General features: G+C 36.8%; 9 protein-coding genes across 9 annotated transcripts; 6 read left to right on the top strand and 3 right to left on the bottom strand.

The window, feature by feature from the left end:
- The first annotated feature begins 2,167 nt into the window (after nucleotides 1-2,167).
- EV154DRAFT_94108 (uncharacterized protein) lies at nucleotides 2,168-3,586 on the top strand. Its single transcript, XM_051607850.1, has 3 exons — nucleotides 2,168-2,538; nucleotides 2,600-2,744; nucleotides 2,809-3,586. The coding sequence occupies exons 1-3, from the start codon at nucleotides 2,360-2,362 to the stop codon at nucleotides 3,286-3,288; spliced, it is 804 nt and encodes a 267-aa protein (XP_051451709.1). The 5' UTR covers nucleotides 2,168-2,359; the 3' UTR covers nucleotides 3,289-3,586.
- Nucleotides 3,587-3,799: 213 nt separating this feature from the next.
- On the bottom strand, nucleotides 3,800-5,265 carry EV154DRAFT_546060 (putative regulator of ribosome biosynthesis). The gene is made up of 3 exons (XM_051604682.1): nucleotides 5,050-5,265; nucleotides 4,881-4,976; nucleotides 3,800-4,806 (listed from the first exon to the last, which is right to left on the bottom strand). The coding sequence occupies exons 1-3, from the start codon at nucleotides 5,088-5,090 to the stop codon at nucleotides 3,969-3,971; spliced, it is 975 nt and encodes a 324-aa protein (XP_051451708.1). The 5' UTR covers nucleotides 5,091-5,265; the 3' UTR covers nucleotides 3,800-3,968.
- A 958-nt stretch (nucleotides 5,266-6,223) lies between these two features.
- EV154DRAFT_570065 (uncharacterized protein) lies at nucleotides 6,224-7,217 on the bottom strand (the record flags this gene model as incomplete). Its single annotated transcript, XM_051606179.1, has 3 exons — nucleotides 6,224-6,736; nucleotides 6,840-6,995; nucleotides 7,062-7,217. The coding sequence occupies 3 exons, from the start codon at nucleotides 7,215-7,217 to the stop codon at nucleotides 6,224-6,226; spliced, it is 825 nt and encodes a 274-aa protein (XP_051451707.1).
- Nucleotides 7,218-7,417: 200 nt separating this feature from the next.
- Nucleotides 7,418-10,064, top strand: EV154DRAFT_570064 (Metallo-dependent phosphatase-like protein; the record flags this gene model as incomplete). Its single annotated transcript, XM_051606178.1, has 8 exons — nucleotides 7,418-7,584; nucleotides 7,638-7,708; nucleotides 7,765-8,076; nucleotides 8,137-8,492; nucleotides 8,622-8,868; nucleotides 8,934-9,027; nucleotides 9,101-9,360; nucleotides 9,418-10,064. 8 exons carry the CDS (start codon nucleotides 7,418-7,420, stop codon nucleotides 10,062-10,064), a joined length of 2,154 nt encoding a protein of 717 aa, XP_051451706.1.
- Nucleotides 10,065-10,243: 179 nt separating this feature from the next.
- EV154DRAFT_540537 (uncharacterized protein) lies at nucleotides 10,244-12,445 on the top strand (the record flags this gene model as incomplete). Its single annotated transcript, XM_051604421.1, has 8 exons — nucleotides 10,244-10,659; nucleotides 10,690-10,694; nucleotides 10,821-10,897; nucleotides 10,972-11,070; nucleotides 11,131-11,418; nucleotides 11,476-11,986; nucleotides 12,044-12,293; nucleotides 12,349-12,445. The coding sequence occupies 8 exons, from the start codon at nucleotides 10,244-10,246 to the stop codon at nucleotides 12,443-12,445; spliced, it is 1,743 nt and encodes a 580-aa protein (XP_051451705.1).
- A 675-nt stretch (nucleotides 12,446-13,120) lies between these two features.
- On the top strand, nucleotides 13,121-13,918 carry EV154DRAFT_430807 (uncharacterized protein; the record flags this gene model as incomplete). The annotated part of the gene is made up of 2 exons (XM_051596560.1): nucleotides 13,121-13,306; nucleotides 13,361-13,918. Coding segments are annotated over 2 exons (744 nt in total), but the record flags the coding sequence as incomplete, so codon positions are not given.
- Nucleotides 13,919-13,936: 18 nt separating this feature from the next.
- EV154DRAFT_487188 (cytochrome P450) lies at nucleotides 13,937-15,826 on the bottom strand (the record flags this gene model as incomplete). Its single annotated transcript, XM_051598955.1, has 6 exons — nucleotides 13,937-14,437; nucleotides 14,466-14,982; nucleotides 15,030-15,149; nucleotides 15,217-15,376; nucleotides 15,449-15,522; nucleotides 15,588-15,826. The coding sequence occupies 6 exons, from the start codon at nucleotides 15,824-15,826 to the stop codon at nucleotides 13,937-13,939; spliced, it is 1,611 nt and encodes a 536-aa protein (XP_051451703.1).
- A 1,782-nt stretch (nucleotides 15,827-17,608) lies between these two features.
- On the top strand, nucleotides 17,609-19,621 carry EV154DRAFT_528031 (uncharacterized protein). Its single transcript, XM_051603540.1, has one exon. The coding sequence runs from the start codon at nucleotides 17,909-17,911 to the stop codon at nucleotides 19,463-19,465; it is 1,557 nt and encodes a 518-aa protein (XP_051451702.1). The 5' UTR covers nucleotides 17,609-17,908; the 3' UTR covers nucleotides 19,466-19,621.
- Nucleotides 19,622-19,819: 198 nt separating this feature from the next.
- EV154DRAFT_528029 (kinase-like domain-containing protein) lies at nucleotides 19,820-22,154 on the top strand. The gene is made up of 4 exons (XM_051603539.1): nucleotides 19,820-19,861; nucleotides 19,951-20,871; nucleotides 20,931-21,358; nucleotides 21,411-22,154. Exons 1-4 carry the CDS (start codon nucleotides 19,852-19,854, stop codon nucleotides 21,942-21,944), a joined length of 1,893 nt encoding a protein of 630 aa, XP_051451701.1. The 5' UTR covers nucleotides 19,820-19,851; the 3' UTR covers nucleotides 21,945-22,154.
- Nucleotides 22,155-22,721: the final 567 nt, after the last annotated feature.

Genomic DNA, 22,721 nt, shown 5'->3' with positions numbered 1-22,721 from the left:
TTTCGAATATGAATTACTTAATAGCACGCTATAAATGCAACTATTCATAGAAGGACTGATTTAATATAGGTATAAGGATGACCAAGTATGGATTGGTAATACGCACGGCACCAATTTGTGATTCTATCGGGATCTTATTGACATATGAGGGGAGAGCACATGAACCCGAGGACCCGCATACACTCATGTTATTACTGCGCATGAAAAATGTATCCTGGCAGAAACAAGTTTATCATGATTTGTTCCTTTTGAATTTATCTAAATCGATCTTGGGCTTGGAGTTTGTAATCTATTATTCTTGCGTGACACTAACTTTTTTTTATTGAATCCGGTAGCTCAAATTAAAATAACAAACAACTTTTTATATCTTGGGGGCGATTAGTACAGAAAAAAAAAAGGTTTTTTATCAGATGGTACCCGGTGCTGACAATATGGAAAAAGAAGAAAGGATTTTTAAATATGTTTTTGATACTGAAAACCAATGATTACAGGTGTCCCCCATTGTGCTAGTTTCCGGTGTTAGCACAAGGCCAAAAAAAGAAAAAGTGATACCCACGGGAGTACGCCATTTTAAGTGTCATAAAACCTTCTTGGTGAAACTTTATAACACCGCTATTGTTCTTGTGTGTATGTTATTAAAATGGGTCCATCTTGTATCAAAATATTTAGTAGCACACTAAACTGGACATTCGAAAAGCAAAATAAAAAATTGAGCATGAAGATCGTGGCGTTTAACTTAAAAAATAACATACGATATATATTATTCTAACCATGTAGACTTATATAAAAATAAACGGGTATATGGTGTTACGCCGATCTTGCTTTTGATGATTAAAAAGAACCAGACGTTGTTGCAAACGTACCAAACACACACATGCTCGGCCCCCTTCGGTCATTGAAGACAAAAACCTATTTTTGATGAGCAGATAACGTACAGCTGAAACACCTTGTAAGTGTAAATATCAAATAAAATAAGGGTTTTTCTTTTATTCTGGGACGCAAATTACATCATCCCTTTTTTAGTACTTGTTTATTAAAAAGAAAACCCCATTTGTTTGTTTTGTTCAGAAAGTGTATATTATGTGTGTGAGTGAGGGCAGATCAAGAAAAATGTCTTGCCGTGCATGTGATATGCAGTGGCTATTAAGAACACTAGAGAATGTTGGTTACCTCTCGCTTTCACTCGTTTATTTATCAGACATTGTGTAATGATTCGGATCACGGCATTATGTAATACAAAGGAGAGTATAGGCCGTAATTAACGTTTGTGTACCAAGTCTTTTTCAAAAGTTAAAGCGGGTTTGTTTTTCTATTTGACACTTAATCTGAGAGAGAGAGAGAGAAAAAAAAAAGAAGGGAAAATGCAAAACATTAGATTTTTTTTTAATATTACCATAATGTATCGGCAACTGGTCATGTATATGACTGTGGTATGCAGATCACACATAATAATAGATATGTGATTAAAACATAGGGAGAAGGTTAGAAACGATATTGAACCATTATAATAGTTTCAAGATTTGTTTATTTATTATGATGGCGATTTGACGTTGTTACATGTAAAAATACTTGTGCACTCCGCCTTAGTGTGTACAAAATGGAACGTCAGTTTGTATAGTATTAGTTTTTTTGTAAGTCATCTGGCTATTAAAAAAAAAACGTGGCCAAATTATGAATAGTATTCTATTTAGCAGAGTAGGGCTGTGTATTCAGCCGTTTTGGCTAAAATGTAATGTACAACAACAGAGACCACATGCATATTTATTAAGGTTGCACTTGCATGTACTAATGATGTGAACTTTCATTGTTGTGGTTTCAATTCATGTATATCTAACATCACCAGCCACATTATAGGGAGAATGTGTGAGTAGCAATGTATATATATATGTATGTATGTACGTACGTACTTAAGTGTGTATGTGTGTGAATTTAAGCGTATATTCATTATTGGGTTCCCAAGGGAAAAAATGTACATAGGGCAAAGGGGATTACTAAATAATGGCTATTATAATCCGGTTTTTATTTTCGGCTAATCTCCCTTTAAACAATAATAGGGTCAAGAAGGAATAATAGGTCGCGTGTTGTGTAACTTTGATGGGCAATCGAATGAAATCATGCGGAGTTGTTTATATATATATACGCTACTATATCTTCTTTTTCTTCTTTCTCTCCTGCTGGGGTTGGGCGGGACCTTATTAGGAGATTAATATATATTTTATTACACCAGATGCCGGTGTGTTCCTTTTTGATTCTCCTTATGCGCAACAAATAAACTTAATGTCAAACAGATTTCTTTTTCTTTTTATTTCTCTTTCTTCTTGATAGATATTTCTTTTCTTTACATTTTTACATTTATACAATGATTGCCACTACTACATTTAAAACCGGCATAGAATTATCAGAGTTATGTTGCTCTATCGTTCAAACACTTTGTGGAGGAAACATAACCTGGGATATGGATAGACAATTAAATTTCTCGATATTCTGTAATCGACTCTTGTTACAGATAGACATCCCACCACCCGTTGTATATACAAGGTAAAGTGTATAATTGTAAATACGATTTTAGATCTGAAACTAATCTATAATTATCCTCCAGTTTAAAATACTTTCAATATATCTTGGCAAATAGCGTAAATGAATATAATATAATCGATTTATCGGACATTGCACATGAATATTCTCTTTTTACTGTATCACTATTATTGGCGTACAAATTTCTTGAAGACAACCCACCTTATATGGTAATAATAATAATAATAACTCATATAAAAAAAATGTTGTCAATTTACTAAAAATATTGAATAGAGTCAATGGTCCTATGTATCCATGATCCCAATTAAAGAATTAATTTCATTAGAATCCAAAGTTTTGAACTTATTAGGATTCTCACTGAATATCTCTACAGAAACATTTTTCGAATGGACCGAACAATGCAACACATTATATGATATGCCTTATATATCATTAGATCAACTCAACATGTTCGATTTACATATGACACACACAACTCTTGGATACGTAACTTTATTACCGGTTTTATTAGACGATATTTATGTCGTGGGACCATCCTTATCATCCTCATCATCACAGAATACATCTCCCATTTTAACTTCAGATTACTACTGGGTTGAACCAACAATCGAATACTATCCTGCACAGCCACTATGTAATCCGCTAGATGACTTCTTACTCAGCAATGGTTACCAGCCAACCGAAGAGTACTACGCACCGTCATGGCAGCAAACTCAAATCGATAGTTTGTGGTACTTACCACAAACAATATAATAAAAAAAGTCATTCCACCTCTCCCCCCCTCCCTCTTCTTCTCCCCCACCCCTTTTTTTGTATATCATTTCACAAACACAAACACATACACACATCATAATCATCATGCATACAAAACCTTGTTTATATATATATATAAAAAGAGTACCCTTATCCAAGCAATGCGTTTAGAAAGGGACACTCATTTATCATGCCTTTATTTATCATTTATTAATTTTCTTCATGTCTCTATTTGGTGTTGGGGGTGACATTGTCCAAACAATGGGTCTTAAAACGGGGTTTGCTCTTAATTAGAGCGGGTAACTGTACATGGAGTAACAGAGGGACTTTCTTCTGGAATTAAAGATTGAGGGTTTGTAAATGAGCACAGTACAACGTTCTTTTGATCAAACAAAGCATGTATCACGTGAAAAAGATGATTAAGTTCCCTTTTTAGTGTGTCAGCTTTCTGTTTACGGCCATTTCTCCCATCCGTCCGGATTTTTTGAGTTTTTCTGATATAAACAAGCTTAAGAATGAATAAATGATAACTTTTTTATTTACAATATAGAAAAAAAGACAAAAAAACTCTTTTTTGTTATATAAAAAAAAGAAAAGGGTGAGTGAGTGAGTGAGGGGGGGATTGGGGGGAAATAGACTACAAAGGGGGATTATTTAATTCCAAAAACGAAGGGATAAATTTATCGTTTACCACCCTTCTTTTTGTCACCAAATGATTTTTTATCACCGAATGACTTTTTATCACCACCCTTCTTGTTTCCCCACTTCTTCTTGGCATCAAAAGTGGCAGCATATTCACGTTTAGATTGCATACGAACAGCCTTTTCGGTATTTACAATGTCGTTTTTACCAACAATCTTTTTAAGAATATCTAATGAACTAGTCTTTTCAGCCTTAACATCTCCAATTGTCTCTGAGAATTGATGGGTAACACCCTTCATCTTTTGTTCACCCTTCAATTTGGCGTCAAATTTACCAAGACTGGCAGTAGATTGCTTAGAGGCTGCAATAGCTGTTTGAAGTTCATGCTTCTTGAACTCCTTGATATCTTTTTTACCAGCAAGGGTAGCAGCTGTACCTTCTTCTTGATTACGACGTTGACGCTTAGCATTCTTTTCTGAGCGACCCTTCTTTTCTTCACGCACTTTAGCATATTGATCTTCCATAGGATCTCCATGATCAGGCACAGGGATAACCCAATCTTGATCCACAGTACCTTCTGCCTTGGCTCCTTGGTAACCCCAACGAGGTTTATAATCACCAGTTTCTTCATCAAAGACCATACGCTCACGCTTAGAGTTTTGAATACCCTTGACCTTGGCGAATTTCTCCCAACGAGTAAGAGGCTTGTCCTTGGGCAATTGTTTCTCACGAGGTAAAATGGACTTACGGTGAGGTAAGATGGCTAAAACACCAGCATCGGCACTGTTGACAGGTAACTTGAAAAGTTCGTTGACAATTAATTGAGTATTGTCTCTAGTTAAATCCAAAAGATATTTATCAGTGTTGTGCTTGCTCCTATTAAATAAAAAAAAGTTAAGATCTGAATCTAGATTACCACATTTGCACTTTTATTTTTTATCGACTCTTACTTTAAGGTTTTCTCGTCTAAAGCATTGGTGTCAAAAGCAGCTAAAACGTTAATATCGAAATCAACAGGAACGAGCTTCTCGACTGTGATAGATTTGCTGTAGAAAAAAAAAAGTGACAGGTGGAGTTAGGTAACGTACACAATATTCTTTGTTTAAGGTTGCAACTTACAATTGAGCTTGATGAGCTTCCAAGATCTCGGTGACATCCATCTTTTATAGAATTAGTTGTTTGTGGAAAAAAAAAGAAGATCAGCAAAAAAAAAAGTTTGAATTCTTTCGTCGTTGGAAGTGGAGTCTTTTTTTTTTCGAACATTGTGTGGCGGTTAAAATAGGACTGCTAAATAATGACTGCTTTTCATGCGTTGTTTTTCGATTTGAGGGGTTCTGTAACTGAACGCTCTACGATCAAACACTGCTGTCTTTAACATTTTTTTCAAAAAAAAAAAAGCATTAGAATTCTAAATCGCCGTGTACTACAAAGATTAAAAGATATTCATATACCAAAATAAGGCTGAAAGCATCTATTTTTACATTCAGGAACTTGATAATTACAATCGTAAGTCTTAGAAAACTTGTATTTCTACTGTTATTAAGATTTTCCCATTTTAGAAAGGACTCCTTGTTATTCAGGCAATACTCGTAATTGATCATTATTTAGTATAACGGAAACTCTTTCTTGGCCCGTGACGTGATTTGTCCAGTTCATTAGATGGACAAACGAACGGGTTCTATTAAATAGTTGCGTAACATCACAAAAGAATCTCGTGGTTTTAGCACAAATTCTTGCATGGTATATATGAATATGACATTAAAACCGCAGCTAAGATTAGACTTTGAACATAATATGGTAAAAGAAAACGCAATACTGCGGGAGATGATAATAATTTTTTTGAATAATAAAGGCATTTTCTCAAGTACATATAATAGTAACAATGGTAAATTGAATTTACCGCCTTTAATCCTCATTTGACAATCTAGTGATCAAGATGGTAACTTTTGTCCTTCTGGCTGACCCTCGTATGACAATTATGCTTTATTTCGCAGGTTTTGTAATCTTATAAACAAGTTGTACCAAAAATATGAATTGCATGCTTATCATATGTAATACAACCACTCAAAGCAAGTTGGATGATCAAAGGCCCGTATTACTTTAACTGTCTAGTTCAATCAGACATGTTCCACACAAAGGAAGAAAACGATTTATTTATTAAAATGACCCTCGGTGATGTTGCACTACAACCTTTTGTAAATCCGGCTCTTTTCTCTTAACATTTCAATCGATAATAAGTCAACGATTAAAAAAAAGCTCGTAGTACAGGATGAATAATTCTCACTGAGTTATTTTATGCAGTATCTTTTACTAAAGGGGCTAGTTCGGACCTGAACGATCTTTTTCTTCGAGGATGATAAATAGGTGGTTGCTCTACAGGAACAGGTATAATCGAATGTCTTATTGTAGGAGTCACTGGCGACGGTGTAACAACAGGAAAGTTTCTTCGGCTCAGCAACGTGCCTTTAAAGCTTCGAATTTCACTTTTGACATTCTGAACTACTGCCTCTATACTATCGCCGCATTTATTTGGAAAAACACTAGTGCTATAAGAGCCATAGTTTGGCGGCATAGAGGTCTGAATGATGATATCTTTAAACTGATCCACGTTAGATTTCAAATCTATGTAAGGTTGGTGCTTAATCCGACTCTCTTTATACTGTAAAGTGAGCTCCACCAATCGATCTATAGAATCGTTGAGTTTGCTTTGCTCTGTCTCTAAACTATTCGTAACGTCTGTTTGCTGAGATTGAATGCATTGGTTGATGCGGCTTAAAACGACTGCATTTTGTTTATATCGGTTCGCCTGATAATTAGCAATTGTTCGTAGTAGATTAGACATCATTTTCTTTCAAAAGGAGGCACTTGTTAAAATAAAATAACTCTAAACTAATTTAAGGCAGACTTACTTTTATGATTACAGTGATAGAAGCAGTGAGGCCAAGGGTACCGATTGCAAGCAATAGGGCGTAACTGACTATTTGAATATCAGTCAAGCGGGGAATAGGAGATGGGTAATAAACACTCTGCGACATGAGTGAAGGACGAGGTGGTGGCCGAGGAATCTATTATTTGTAGTTGAGACCTTCCATTCATCATTCAAAGAGGCCAATCTGATTATTTATTTTTACCTGCAGTGCTTCTCCTGCTCTTTTAAAGGCCTCTTTAATTTCCTCATCATGCAACCCCTTATTTCTTAGAAATTGAATCTTGCTTTCATTGTCAGCTGACTGTACACTTTCCGAAGTTAAGAATGCCTGAGCTGATTGCAATAGATCTTGTCTCATGAATAAAGCAAAGAGGTATACAGGGTGGAATATAAAAAAACAAAGGCAAATGCACGCACACACCATGTGACTGGGTTTAAATAGGGCATAAAAAAATCCCTTTTTTGACAAAATGGGGTTCAAGTTCAGACGACGGGGCTGTCTGTCTTGGACGGAACACCTCATGTCTCCTTTCTTTTTCCATCTCTTTACGTACATACATGGTTGTCCTCGATCTCGACGCATGCTTAGAAAGACTGTACAAGAAGCAGTTGTTAGCAGAATGTGTTCTGAAAGAAATCTGTGAACGAACTAAAGAATTACTCATGACCGAAAGTAATGTGGTTCAAATCAGTGCACCAGTTACTGTTGTCGGCGATATTCATGGGTAACTGTCTGTTTAAAGTACAATGTAGCTCGTAATTAACAATGATCTTGTAGACAATATTACGATTTGATTGAGATATTCCGTATAGGTGGTTATTGCCCTGACACAAATTATCTATTCCTTGGTATGATATAGACCATCGCTTTAAACACAGTAATAACTGAAGTAAAACTTCTTTAGGTGATTATGTTGACAGAGGATTATATAGCATAGAAACTATATCGCTCTTAACTTGTTTAAAACTAAGATACCCCGAGCGAGTTCAGTTAGTAAGAGGAAACCATGAATCGAGAGCAGTTACCCAGACATATGGATTTTATGCGGAATGTCAAAGAAAGTATGGATCAGCAAATGTTTGGAAATATTTCACAGATATGTTTGACTACTTGACGTTATCCGTAGTAATTGACAATAGCATCTTTTGTGTGCATGGTGGGCTATCACCTACGATCCATGTATTAGATCAAATTAGGATTATAGATCGATTTAAAGGTAAAATAAGAGAAGTTGGTCGCGATGTATATATATCAAACGATTTATGATTCCATGTAGAAATACCGCATGAAGGTGCTATGGCAGATTTAGTATGGTCGGATCCAGATCCAGATAAAGAAGAATTTGCAATTTCAGCTAGAGGAGCAGGATATACATTTGGAAATTTGGTTGTGGATAGGTTTCTTCATTTAAATAATATGGATCATATTTTAAGGGCACATCAATTATGTAATGCAGGGTATCAGGTCTTATTTGATGATAAACTGTCAACAGTCTGGTCGGCACCCAATTATTGTTACAGATGTGGTAATTTAGCTTCCATCTTGGAAGTAAGTGTTACTGGTGAAAGATTCTTTAATGTGTTTGATGCCGCACCTGAAAATGATAGAATAATCGACCCTAATGGACCAAAGGTAATACTTATAAAGCTTGTGTGTTTATGCATTATTAACGCCGTTTTAAACAGGATAACAAAATTGAATACTTTTTATAAATAAATTAATTTTCGCGTGCGGGGCATAAGCTTTTTCTTTCCCTTTTAGCCCCCAATGTTTAATTCATCCCCTCTAGATTTACCAACACATAGTATAGACTCACATTATGGAAAATCAGCAACGCGAGCATATAGCACTTCGTCCCCTCTAAGGACAATAAAAACATCGTTGGAAATTATTCTTTCATCTAAAGACTCTAGACAGATATTCTATTTCTTGTTACTTAATCTATCATACATGTTTGTCCAACTCGCCTACGGTGTATGGACAAACTCACTTGGTTTGATATCTGATGGTAATTGTACGAACAACTGTATAGGACCAGACTTGTTGACGCGTTTTTTTCTTCATCTTTTGTAGCCATCCACATGTTCTTTGACTGTCTTGCTTTGGGTGTAGGATTATTTGCTGCCGTCATGAGTAAATGGCCATCCAATTCAGAGTTTTCTTATGGGTAACTTTGTCTACCTATACACGCACAATATTATTTTCAAAGCAAGAACTGATTCTTTTGTATAAACTTGTAGTTATAGCAGAGTGGAAACAGTTGCCGCATTCTTCAATGGAGTATTTTTAGTCTTAATCTCTTTATCCATTATCACGGAAGCTATTCAACGACTCATCGATCCTCCCGAAATGAATACGCATCGCTTACTCTTTATCAGCTTTGTGGGCTTAATTGTCAATTTAGTGGGTATCTTTGCATTTAACCATGGCCATGCTCACGGCGGACATGACCACGGACACGACCATGGACACGACCATGGTCACAACGCCAACATGCAAGGTATAACTAAGATTGAACAAAAGAAATGATTTATTTAGTTACTGAGCAGTTTTACAGGCGTGTTTTTACATATTATGGCAGATACGTTGGGTTCAGCTGGCGTGATTGTGTCTACACTATTGATCAAATGGTTTGGATGGACTGGTTTTGATCCTATTGCTTCATTATTCATTGCAGTTTTGATCATTATGTCTGTGATACCATTAATTCGCCAATCCTCGGCTGTCATGATGCTGGAATTGTCGGATGATACGGTTGCGGTAATTGAAGGAACCTTAGATGAAGTGCGAGCCATGGATGGAGTCTATAGTATCAGTCATTCGCGATTTTGGCCATGCGAAGCAGAGAGTGTGATTGGATCAGTCCACGTACAGGTCAGAGATGAGGTGAATACACAGACAATGCGACAAAAGGTGACTGAATTATTACAGAGTCATATTCATGGATTGAGAGAAGTGTGTGTACAGATTGAACTACAAAGTGCTGTGAAAAAGAATAGATTCACAGTGCCTCAGAAGGGTTTCTTTCATACGCCAGTTTATTCAGGTATATCCTCTATGAATAATGCCTATGTAAATCACAGAGCACCTGTCACAGCGACAATTCCACCACCACCACCACCCGCTTCTGTGGTTCCTTCTACTACCATTCCTCCACCTAGTGTAATATCATCTGTATTGCAAAAGCAAACCAAAAAAGAATAAATTATATCACTATAAAGATCAACGCACAAGTTGACACTACTTGTCCTACATGAGAAATAGTAATTCTCACCACTCACAAAGTCTTTGTAGCGTGACTGCGACAAAGGGAAACATTTAAATTTAGATGGTTTTGAAAACAACAGCCAGTCGTCTCTTTTTAACTTTTTTTATATAAACAAATGGACAATAACAACTGGCGAGGCAGAGGACGTGGCCGTGGAGGCAATCGTGGCGGTGGAGGCGGTGGTGGAAATCGTAATTACGATAACGATTACGATAACGACTATAGCAATAATAACAACAATCGCAACGCGTATAACGATGGTGGCAGCATTTCAATCACTTCTCGCTTAGGTCCAACCAATAGCCCAATCAATGAACGCATTGTACATAAACAACCACCACAGCATAACGATTATAACAACAGAAGCGACCGCACTGATCGTAGTAGTTATGATGACCAACAACAACGGGGTGGAAGAGCCTTTTCATCTAATAACTACCGTGGTAGGGGAGGAAGAGGACGAGGTGGTGCTAACAATGCCCCTCCTCGCTTTACCCGTGAATTTGTTGACGAAGACATTGACATGAAGCCGTAAATACGAAAAACAATCTTCTGCCAAAGGTCTTGTATACTAACCATTCTTGTATTTAGAGATGCCACAGCTAGCAATGTTGTAACTGTATGTTCAATGAGCTATATTCGTATAAAAAAATCACAAGGCTAATTTTCTTTGTTTATCATTTAGGTCACAGGCTATCCTGCAGGATCTGAAGAAAAGGTGCTTGGCTTCCTTACCAGAAAGTCTAAAGCTGCTTGGGAACCACTAAACGTAAACGAAAAAAGAAAAAGAACAAAGAAAAACCACGCGAGTTCTATAGACACTAATTCCGTTTCTCCATTCAGATTCAATATGAACAAAAGTCGATGCAAATCACAGTAATCGATGAACAGGTTGCAGATAGTTTATGTCGAATGAACAATTTTAATTTCGGCAATGCAGTGGTAATTTATGCTCCTTTGTCACTTCCTTCATTATGCTAACTGCTTATTAAAAAAAAAAAGCTTACTATTACAAAAGGTGGAGATGGTATGAGCAGAGACAATGGACAAACAGGTGGTAGAGGCGGCAGAGGAGGAAGCAACAATTATAATAACAACCCTAGAGGAAGTACTGGCGGAAGCGGCAGCGGTGGAGGAGGAAGGTCGGCTGTGCTGGCCGAGTTCTTACAAGAACGTTGGAACGCTGAAGCTGGATTTTTAGACATGGATGGATTACCGCCTACTTCACATAATATTGGCGTTGTCATTTCCCGTCTTTTAAATGAGGCACAACATCTGTTTGGCGATTCAGTAAGTAGTTGGTTGTGACGGAAATTGAATAGTGTAGTTAAATAGGGTTTTTATTAGGTCAAAACCATTTCATTCGCAAGAAATAAATTATGGTCTGTTGGTCCGTTAAACAAAGTCGCTGAATTGTTTCCCAACCTTCAAAACCTTTCTATTGCGGATAACGATATTGCCGAGTTCCGTAGCCTAGATAAGCTCAATAATAAGTTTAATGCGTTGCAAGAGCTCATGTTATCAGGAAACCCAATCCAAGTTAACAACGATATTCAAACATACCAGAGAGAAGTTTTAAAACGATTTCCCACTATTCGATTTTTGGATGTTCAACCCGTGAGTGGTACAGGCGGTTCTATACCTCAAACGTCAGTAGAGTTTCCTGTGCCTGTTAGGCCCAACTTTTTCGATCAGGATAGTTCAAGTCTAGCCGCTCAAGACCTTTTATCAAAATATTTCCCACTGTTTGACACGAACCGTACAGGATTGTTGGATTTATATGATACGCAAGCCATATTCTCGGTTGTATTCAGTAATGGAACATACCAGCAACAAAATGTTTGGGGCAGCAGTCAATGTAAAGTTTTGCAATTGTAAGAAGATAATGAGAAAGCTCACCTTTTCTTCTTTGTAGTAAACCCTGCTCAAAGAATGGCGTTTGGTAATGAAAATATCGTAAAGCGCCTCTTATCGTTACCTACAACCGTTCATGATTTATCAAGAGCTGATAACTTTGTTTTGGATGCATGGCAAACAGCTGGATCTCAGGCACATCCTGTTGTATTATTCCTAAGTGTACACGGTGAATTTGTCGAATCACCTGTTGGCACACCTTTATCATTTGACCGTACTTTTTTAGTGGCTCCTTCAACTCCAGGTTCAAGGTAAATCATCACCAGTTATTTTTTATTAGATTTTTTTACTGACTAGTATTTACAGAGCGCACTCATCAGGTTGGGGATATGTCATATTGTCCGATTCATTCATTGTGCGCAATTATTCGTGTAAAGCAGGCTCCTTGATCACTGCATCTTAACATACTTATTTCAATAATAAAAAACGACAGTCCCTCATTTCATTGTTACTCTTTTTTTTTTTGCCCTCCACCGCCTTTTAATATATCTGAATGGAAAAGCTAAAAATAAGCACTATACCCAACTTTCTGTTAGCACGCATTTTGTTGCAATTGCATACACTCCCGCCAAAAGAGATTCCCGACTTTGTTAATATATTGGCAGCAGGGTTACAGAAATATGGTTCGACTGGCAACATTAACGCGTTTTTGGATTACTGTTCCACATTAGCACAAGACACACCTTGGTTATGGGAATATTACGAGATCAACAATGACACTGACTGGAATCTTGCCAATTTAAAGAAACCACAAGAGCTTGTTGGCTTACGCTTCTTACTTGCTTCAGAAACAGTAAGTATCCTTTTCTCTGTTCCACTTTTTTGTTTGTTTTGTTTGCATAATCTCCCCTTATAGCTTCTTTCTTAATAGGCCAGACAAGGCGTACAGCTGACACGGTTAGGCCGAAAAGAAGTATTGGACCCAAAATGTTTCCGGTACTTTCAAGGCCGTATTTTACCCGTAGATCAGCTTCTATATGACACCTTGGATTATTTAAAAGGTGAACAGTCAGACAGCAATAAACTAGTAGAACAATTTATCGAATTAAGGTTGGAACAATATACACGCGATAAGTTTCAATTTCAACAAGAGTCAGAAGAGCTAGATAATACAAATTATCATTTGATGGGTGCTTTAATGGCCAGATATGATAGCAGTGCCACAGATGGTAGTGCACCCGATTGTTGGTGTCTTTACTTGCGTGATTATGTGGACAGTGATGGTTCTGCCTGGCGAATTATTTATACAGACAACGATCATACGGTAAGCACATATTAAGTCTACTATTCAAAATCCTCATAAATAAATAAATTCAAGATTACATCAGATCAAGCACTTTCGGATATTCGTGGTATGCCTTATGAATCAACACAACCTTCTGAATTCTCCAAGGAATATAGGCCCATTTACTTGTTTTATGTCAATCAAGTTATTATGACATCCTCCTCTTCACCAGAAAAAGAAGTTCATATTACACTGGACGATTATACGTTTGATGAAGAATACGAGTTTACAGAAGAGAAACCAGCCGAAGAAGAAGAAGACGAGGATGATGACGAGGATGAAATGTGTATGCATTGTGGGTTAGGAGACACAGAAGGTAACGACATTTTCTTCTGTGAGAGTTGCAACAGAGGAGTACATCAATTATGTGAAATACCACCCATTCAGCCTTTCGAGAAAAACGTGGATCCTTGGTATTGCAGAACTTGTTGTGCTAAAATGAGTATACCTTTACCTCAACCGCCTCCATTAACTGCCGAAGCATTATTGTCTATACTTCAGGCATCAATTCAGTCGGCAAGCATACCTGTGAAAAGGAAAAGAGAAGACGAAGATAATATCGAGGACATGGATAAAATAAAAGAGTTATAGATTTATTATTATTGTTATTTATTTTAATATCGTGTCTCTTTTTTCAACAGTAATTTTCATACCATCCTTCATAGCTATAGTTAGCAAATTTAAGATAACAACTTGGTGACCAGGCGCACGAGTAAACTTGTATCGTTTTATCAAAATTGAAATGGCTATCACAGCTTCCAAAATAGCCAAGTTTTGGCCTAAACATACTCTTGGACCTGCATTAAAGGCTGACCACTTGAACGGTGAAACTCGAATAAGAGATCCATCAGCCGGATCAATCCATCTTTCTGGTTTAAATTCTTTGGCATCCTCACCCCAAATACTAGTCATTCTTCCTTCAGCAAAAGACTGCCATGATACTTGATCGCCTTTCTTGACATGTGTTCCATCAGGCCAAATATCATCAGCAAGTGCACCCTTTTGATTACCAGGCACAGATGGGTAAAGTCTCAAAACTTCATAAAATCTATATTGAACAAGAATGAGCACCTGCCCATCTTCAAATGTCATAAAAGAACGATATTTACACTGCATGAGTATAAGTCATTTTTTGTACCACCTCGTATAAGCCAACAGGATCAGACTCAATATCATCAGTAATGTATTGACGCACTTCTTTTAAAATTTTTTCTTCCACTCGGGGATGCATCATAACATTGTAAAAAGTCCAAGACAGGCTTACTGCTGTCGTATCTCTTCCAGCAACCATAAAATTCAAAATAGCATCTCTCAAATCTTGATCGCTGTAGGATGATCCATTTAATTTTTTACTGTGTAAAAAACGATCCAAAAGATCTGCATTAGGGTCCTCTTGTGACCGGGTATTGTTTTTGCGCTCTTGAATAATGTTGTTTGCAAACGTGTTAATATTCTCCAAATGTTGCTTGATAGATTTAGTTTTTCCCCAATAATTTGTATAGTGTTTGATCCCTTCAATAGTATCAACAAAGGGCACAAGAAAACGCCTGAATGCGTGCATTTGAATTGCATCAAAAGACTGGGCAAAATCTGCTTTGCCCAAAAGTGAATTTAATTGAACACTGAATCCTAATCTTAAAATGTAGTAGTACAACCTGTATGAGTATCATATGCCAATAAGTGTCACAACAGTATACGTTACTGGGCAAATGAATCAATTGTGAAACGGTACATAATATCTTGAAAGTCAATCACTGTGTTTGAATCAGCAGCTTGGTCAAATATATGCTTCGATGCAATATTGATTTCATCCAAGAACACACTAAATATCGATAGTGTAATTTAGTAACAAAACAATTAAAAACTCTGGACTTGAACTTCGTTCATACCTTGTGAACCGATCACGGAAATTCTTGACATGAAAAATACGGCTAGCAACTTTACGTTGAACTCGCCAAGCTTCGCCGTCTGAATTAAATATGCCTTCACCCAGCAAATCATGCAACATGGCACTGAAATGTTCGCCCTTTTCATAATTTTCAAAATTAGCTAATGAACGGCAGGAAATTAATAATAATAATAAAAAAAAGAACGTGTTGTTTTATAATTCAAATGCCTTACTTTTTAAGATGTGTTCAATATTTCTTGGATCACACGTGTTGATGATATTAGGAATAAGAATCTGCGTAGACCTACTATTATTTTGGAAAAACATTAAATTAAGCGAAGAAACTATATTTACCTTTGGAATAATACTTACAATGTTAAAGAGTTCAGCTCCTCGTAAACTTCAACAACATATTCGTGATATCGATCGACATTGGCGGCTATTCTAGGTAAGTTTCCCAAAATAGGTACACCCTTTCGATATGGGATAGACTCGTGAGGGGTATCAAAAGCACCACAATCAGGGTATTTGTAGGCTAAGAAAGCAATGGCTGAAGCAACGGTAGCCGCTGCAATAGAGAAAACTCCAGTTTTTGTTTCCAAATAAGACATATAACTTAGGGAGAAAAAAGAAGATAGTAAACTTTAATTTTTCTGCCTGCACTGCCGGATTTATATTCAAATGTGACTGACTATACATAAAGTGTACAACGCTCAAACCTGTTCTTGTTGATTTCGTATTCATTTCTGCGATGTACAATCGAAGAGAATATAAAGTAGTCTTGATAATAAAGCAAATTAGGAGCCTGCCATTTGTAACATATTTAAATGCAATGATTGATTGGAGGTTCTCTCCACACAGCAGACGTAGGTATCTTATCAGATAATAAAATTGTGGAATTTTACCATATCTAGCATTTAATATTTTTGCAGTATTTATAGAAATAAAGTATCTCTGGCTCTCTTCCGGCAGTTGCGGGCATTTGATTAACTATAGAGTCCTTATCCACTACCATTGTATCAGCAGGAATCAAAATATAGTTATTGTTATCGTGATGTTCATTTAAATGCCCTTCCGTCCAACACATTAATCATTGACCATTTAACAGCTCACTGAGTTGTATTGAAAGAACTAAAGATGTTGTTATTTGTATCTGCCGTGAGACTGTGTCTTGACTGGAATTTGAACAATGCTTTCTTTGAAAAGTCTTTCACGGAGGGCTGATTAACAATCTGTTTTTGTTTACGACCTATATTATGACCACTCTTATTTTTAATACTGTTTTAGCTTTGTCATCTATTTTTTTTTTTTTTTTTCGCTGTTATCTGACATTTGAAACCTTAATGTACGAAAATTTGAAAAGGTGAGTTATCTAAATGAATAACATGTACAGACCTCTGACGGTATTTGAACCTATTCGATTGTATCACACATCTCTTTATAAGTTTTTCTCTAATTTTATGCATTACTCACTGTCTAGTTATTGTGGACTGCCGTTAATGTATAATTTGTACACAATTCGTAATCCGAACATAACTGGGCTGAATAACTACCACTTAAATTATTTAAAGCAAAGTGATATACTAGTTTTCGCAAATTTCAATCTTGGTTGGCTCTCAAGTCCTCTTCCATAAGTCTAAGGCTGTTGTGTATTTATCCCAGTGCTAAAAAAAAATAGATTCGGGAGGATTTAGGCCTACAATCAAACTAAAGGATATTTCTAAAGGTAAGCAATAGGAAGCTCGGATCAGAAAAATCGGATTTTTTTTGTTATGGGCCTCTTTTTATAAATGGTTGGTCATTCTGCTTTTTAATCCCCAAAAGGTTAATAGCTCCCAGAAAATATTCAGACGGAGAGAACTCTGTGAATAATAATGTACTTATTATACTCCACAGTGACAAATATGACACTCTCCCAATCAAGCTCAAATCACTCTATTTAGGTGTAGAACGGAATCAGGGGGAAAAATGTTAAGATGCGTGAGTGTGTGTAGCACGGGAAATTAAAATCAAAGGGGGTGGATTTAACCTATTCTGCTGTCAAATGATGTACGATTTAAATTGCATGAACAGTTCGCAAATTAGACAGGAAAAGGCAATAAATTAACGTCTCCATGACACCGAGAAAAATAATATTAATAACTTTTCAATTCCATAAAAGGGAATTGATGGTAAGCGGAGAAGATATAATCATCATTTTGGAGACAAGATAGCACCTCGATAATTTTTTATTTTTTTCTTCGCCACAAGTTACCATTTTTTTTTTATTTGGCTGAGGAGTGGCTCAATTAAATATCGAAACATGTTGAGAGCTTCCTTAATTGGGAGAAGAATGAAAAAAGAGTGTTTAGTAAAAAAAAAAAAATAAAAAAAAAAAATAACTCTGTTTCTAAAAATAAGTTTTACAACTATTATCTACGCCACCTTTTTTTAACTTGATCTCTGCCCAAAAGACAGCCCGTAACAATCAATTGCTTTGTTGGATAGACTTGTTGAAACAGCGATTTAATTTTCAACCCTTGTCTTTTTAAAGAACAATTGCCACTTTTGATATCTAGGCACTTTTTCCCCTCTCTTATTATTATTACCCTTTCTCCTCTATTAGGAGTAGTGTTTTTTTTATTTTTTTTTTATTTCGTATAAACAGCATTGGACTTATTAATTCTCAGCCATCATCATTCTTAAAAATAATAATGAAGATTACAAGGACGTTTCCAATCCTATTACTGCTACTTTCGACCAGCACTAGTAAAGCACAAGAATATAGCTGTCTATCCTTGCGGGATTCAGTGACCTGTCCAGCCTATAAAAATTTTTACCTTAGTCCTGGAGGACTAGCACAACAATACCCGTTTCTTTCGAATGTGACGGATGTACAGTCGTTTGATGAAGGCATGAAACAACTGATGAAGACTGCCAATCCATATTATGTCGAGTTAGGCTGCTCCAACAAGGCAAGCTCCTCTTCAACCACGATACCCTATGCACGTTATTCTTTATCCTATTTATGTGCATCTCTGATTCAAGATAGTTTATACTCATTACCTTGTAATTTTGCCAACAAAGTGAACCCACCACCTTTATGTCAATCAACCTGCTTCGACTACACTGCTAGTGTACAAGCCATTACTTCCAACTCGGATGTCTGTTTCAATCAAGAATTACAATCAGCTCGACTCGAAAATATGAATTCGTCTTGTGTGTATTGGTCTGGTTTGAACGGTACGTTGGATTGTATTCCTGGTATAGCTAACGAACCCAACAATTGTGGATATCAACTCGAATCAGATGGATGTGCCTATTGCAAGACCAATGGCACTGACACCTGCTGTCAGACGATTAGAGGATGCAACGGTTTGTCGGTGGGTGCCATTATTGGTATCATCATTGGCTCGTTAGCATTGGCAGGCATGATGGGTGCAGCCTTTTTTTTCGTGCGATACAAAAACAGCAGAAAGAAGAATGGAGTTTCATATACGGGCAACAAATTTAGCATGAACCATAAAACAGAGACCAATGATCGTTCCAATGGAATAGGATATGAGGCGTTAGGATCTCAAGGTGCTTTAGTACAAAGTGAACAGCCCTTTTTAAAACCAAGTCAGTTGGATACTGCATTACCGCCATTACCATTACCACTATCACTACCACCACAAGGAGGAGATTTGGAAGAGTTTTATCAGGTGAAGCATCCTTACCCACCGCAGATGGGCGATGAGTTGGGCTTGCATGTGGGAGATATTGTATGTGTAGCCATGAATTTCGATGACGGATGGGCACTTGGATTTAATGTGACAACAGGTTTAAAGGGTGTGTTTCCAGTAGTATGTGTAGCACCTGCACCTGAAGAATTGCTGGAACAATTACTCTTTGACCAACCAACAAATAAAACTCTGGTGGAAGAAGGTTCATTAGATCATTTAAATATGCAACAGATTTGCGAGAACTTGAGAAGGTCCATCAGTATCTCTTCCAAGAGGACAATCAATACATTACCGTCCACAGAATTAACACAGCATGGAAACATACCAAGAAGAACTGCTAGTATGATGCGAAGTAATTATGATTACCGTGAAAGCGATTCTCCAACTTCCCCTACCACACGCACTCCCTTTTTTGATGTAAATATCCTTCAACAGCAACAACAAAATAATTCTCTATCACAACCAGAACCCGCTTTATTTCAACCTATCGAAACTTACGAAATGCATCGAAAAAACAATCGTGTATCTAAACTCGAAGAGCCATAAAAAAAAAGTTATATACATTTGAAAACAATAAAAAAACAGACATACACATCACACATATTTTAGATATGACGATATCATGGGGGTGTACATAGGGGAATGTGGTAGGCATATATACCTATTTGTGTGAAAAAAAATAAAAATAAACTCGTTCTGCGTCTTTCTCTCTCGTTCTATTTAGCGCATAAATTTTATGCTCACATAAATTAAATTATTTTTCTTCTTCTAAAACAAAAGAAATGAAAGCACTTGTTCAAACAAAGATGGACACTGTTTTCGAAACTGAATCTAGTAATCCTTCTTCACCAGAAAATTCTATAAAATTTTGGACTGGACCACCCGTAGAAACTCCTGAACATGTTGAATATTCCGAAAGCAAAAACGACACCATGGACCCAGGTAAAACATCGACCCCTCTTTCTATATGAGAACAAGCATTAAATAATAAGCGTCTCTCTTCTTATTAAACATACCATATATTATTTTAGGAAATTCGTACTTTTACGCCATGCCCAAATTAAATACAAATACACGCGATGAAGGATTAACACTGACCAATGATACGGTCAGTAAACGTCATCAAACCAAAATACTCTTGGTTTCCTTGATCGAATCACTCTGCAAAACGTATGGCGATACTCCAGAAACCACACGAAAGATCTTTTTTAAACTCTGCCAAACGTTGCGCACATTTGGTTTCATTGATACTGAATTCGAAGACGAGATAGCTGGAATGCGATCCAACTATCACCAAGCCTTTGAACATTTGTTTTACACTGCAGCACAAGCAGTACGACAAAGTGATCTTGCCATGAGTACACAACGTAAATTACTGACGATGAACGAAGAAGATCATGAGGACGATGAAGAAGTGGAAGATGAACAGGAGGAATTAAGCCCGTTGAAATATTCGCTCAGTATCCAGAATTCGAGATACAATAATGATTTTGTAGAAGGCGAAATTTTAGGCCGTGGTGGATTTGCTAGTGCTTGGCGTGCAAGGAATAAGCTCGATGATATTGAATATGCCATCAAAAAGATTCGTTTAGCGAATAATCAAGATGGTTATGATAAAATATTTAGAGAAATTAAAAATCTAGCGCGATTAGAACATCATAACGTGGTCCGATATTATTCGTCTTGGTTGGAATATGCTTATCCGCAACCCGAAGATGATACAGATGAAGAAGATGATGAATATGATCATGATGAATCCTCAAGTTTTTTCCATAGTCAGGATCCTCAGGCTCACTTTGAATCCGAATTATCCTTCATTTCGTTTGAAAGTAATAGCAATCAGATCCATTCTCCTTCTCAATCTTATTCTTCCTCTTATTCATCTTCTCAAAATAATCATGATCAAGCGGCTGGTAGTTTCACTCTGTTTATTCAAATGCAATTATGTCCCAGTAAGAATTCGTTTGTGTAACCCTCAAATCATCCCCCCTAAAAAAACCCTTCTTTTTAGGCACCTTGCATGAATACCTTAAATTTAGAAATCAGGAAGGCTTTTTCAGTGAGCAGCAAAATATTGAGTTATTCGGCCAAATTTTGGAAGGTGCTGCTTATATCCATCAAGAAGGTCTTATTCACCGTGACCTCAAACCAAGCAATATTTTTTTATCCAAGCGACACAAGAGTCGTGACGACAATCATGAACCCATGGTGCCTAAAATTGGAGATTTTGGTCTAGCTGCAAATGTATTGGATGAAGATGACGAAGATGTTTATATGGATGCATCATTTGAAAGTCAATGTCACAGTGCCAATGATTTATCTCATACAGCCTCCTCATCCTCTGTCACACATCATAACAGTGTTGAATCGCTCTTGTCCAGTCAGACATCACGGCCCAGACTTACCCGAAGTAGAACCAGTGGAGTCGGAACACGTACCGTAAGTAATTAACAGACTGCAGCCCAATTTATATTGACATCAATTTTGTTAGTATGCTGCACCGGAACAAATTGCAATTCCGACATTAGCGTATGATGAAAAGGCCGATATCTATTCATTAGGCATTATCTTGTTTGAACTGTATCGACCTTTTTCAACTGCGATGGAACGAGCCGATGCTATCGATAAGTTAAAGCGTAAAGGTCAATTCCCAGCAAATTTTGTAGAAAAGTATCCGACGCAATCCCAAATTATTCTCTCCATGATGAATAAAGATCCATGTCTTCGTCCTACCGCGTTGGAAATTCTCTCTTCTGATTTATTTCAAAAACGGTATATTGTACCTGACAATAATACCGTAGTGCATGACCGTGAAATGGCTGAATTGCGGGATCAATACACACAAATGAAGAATGAAAAAGAAGAGCTTCAAAGACGTCTAGATGAAATAGAAGCCAAATTAAATCAGTGTGATGTTCAAGAGGATAATCATCATCAGGGTAAAAGACCACATCATAGTACCTTAGATGTCAAGTCGGAAGGTATCACTCGTCATATTTCGAAAATGCTCTTTTCCTCTCAATGATATTATTTTCTCCTTGGTCATCCCTTATACATATATCTCTTTCCCCAAACACAAACAGACTTCTTTTTCTTCTGTAAATATACCACCCCACTCTCTCACTCACTCACTTTTTATTATTAAACCGAAAATGCTACTTGTTGATATGTTTCTTATGCAGAGCAAAGGAAAATTGTTCCTATCAAAAACGAAAAGCCACAACGCAGTCACGGGATTTTTGGACATGACTTTTTTTGTGCTATGCTGAGAGAGAAATAGAGGGGCAGTTTTTTTCTTTTTTCTAAACTGTCATTTATTTTTTTGAAAACATGAGTGGTTTATTATCAACACCCATCAAGGTTGACAGTCATTTGGATGACTTGTTCAAAAGTTCTGTAAGTACTGAGAATGTTAAACCTCAACGTTATTAATTGAATACTTACATGTGGAATTGATAGGCTGGTAAAAGTGAAATGGCTGTAAAGCCTATTCTTACCGAAGAAGTTCTTGCCCAAGTCAATAAAAAGAAGAAGGTACAAGGAAAGAACGATACCGATAAGGCCTTTTTAGGTTTCATGAGAGCCAAGGAATTACTCAGTAACGCCAACAAGGTAATAATGCATAGATGGAAGATCGACACTGACAATAATTAAACTAACTCTATTTTTACCATAACAGAGAAAGGCAGAGGAAAATGAAGAGGCAAAGAACAAGAAGGTCAAGAAAGAGTTGACCCTTGAAGAAAAGGCAGAAAAGGAAATCAGAACCGTCTTTGTTGGCAACTTGCCTGTCGAATGTATC

Source organism: Mucor mucedo (assembly GCF_025094135.1).
Source record: "Mucor mucedo strain NRRL 3635 chromosome Unknown EV154scaffold_175, whole genome shotgun sequence".
Lineage (NCBI taxonomy): Eukaryota > Fungi > Mucoromycota > Mucoromycetes > Mucorales > Mucoraceae > Mucor > Mucor mucedo.
The sequence above is the reverse complement of the archived record's forward strand: the minus strand, read 5'-3'. Positions and strand labels throughout refer to the sequence as shown.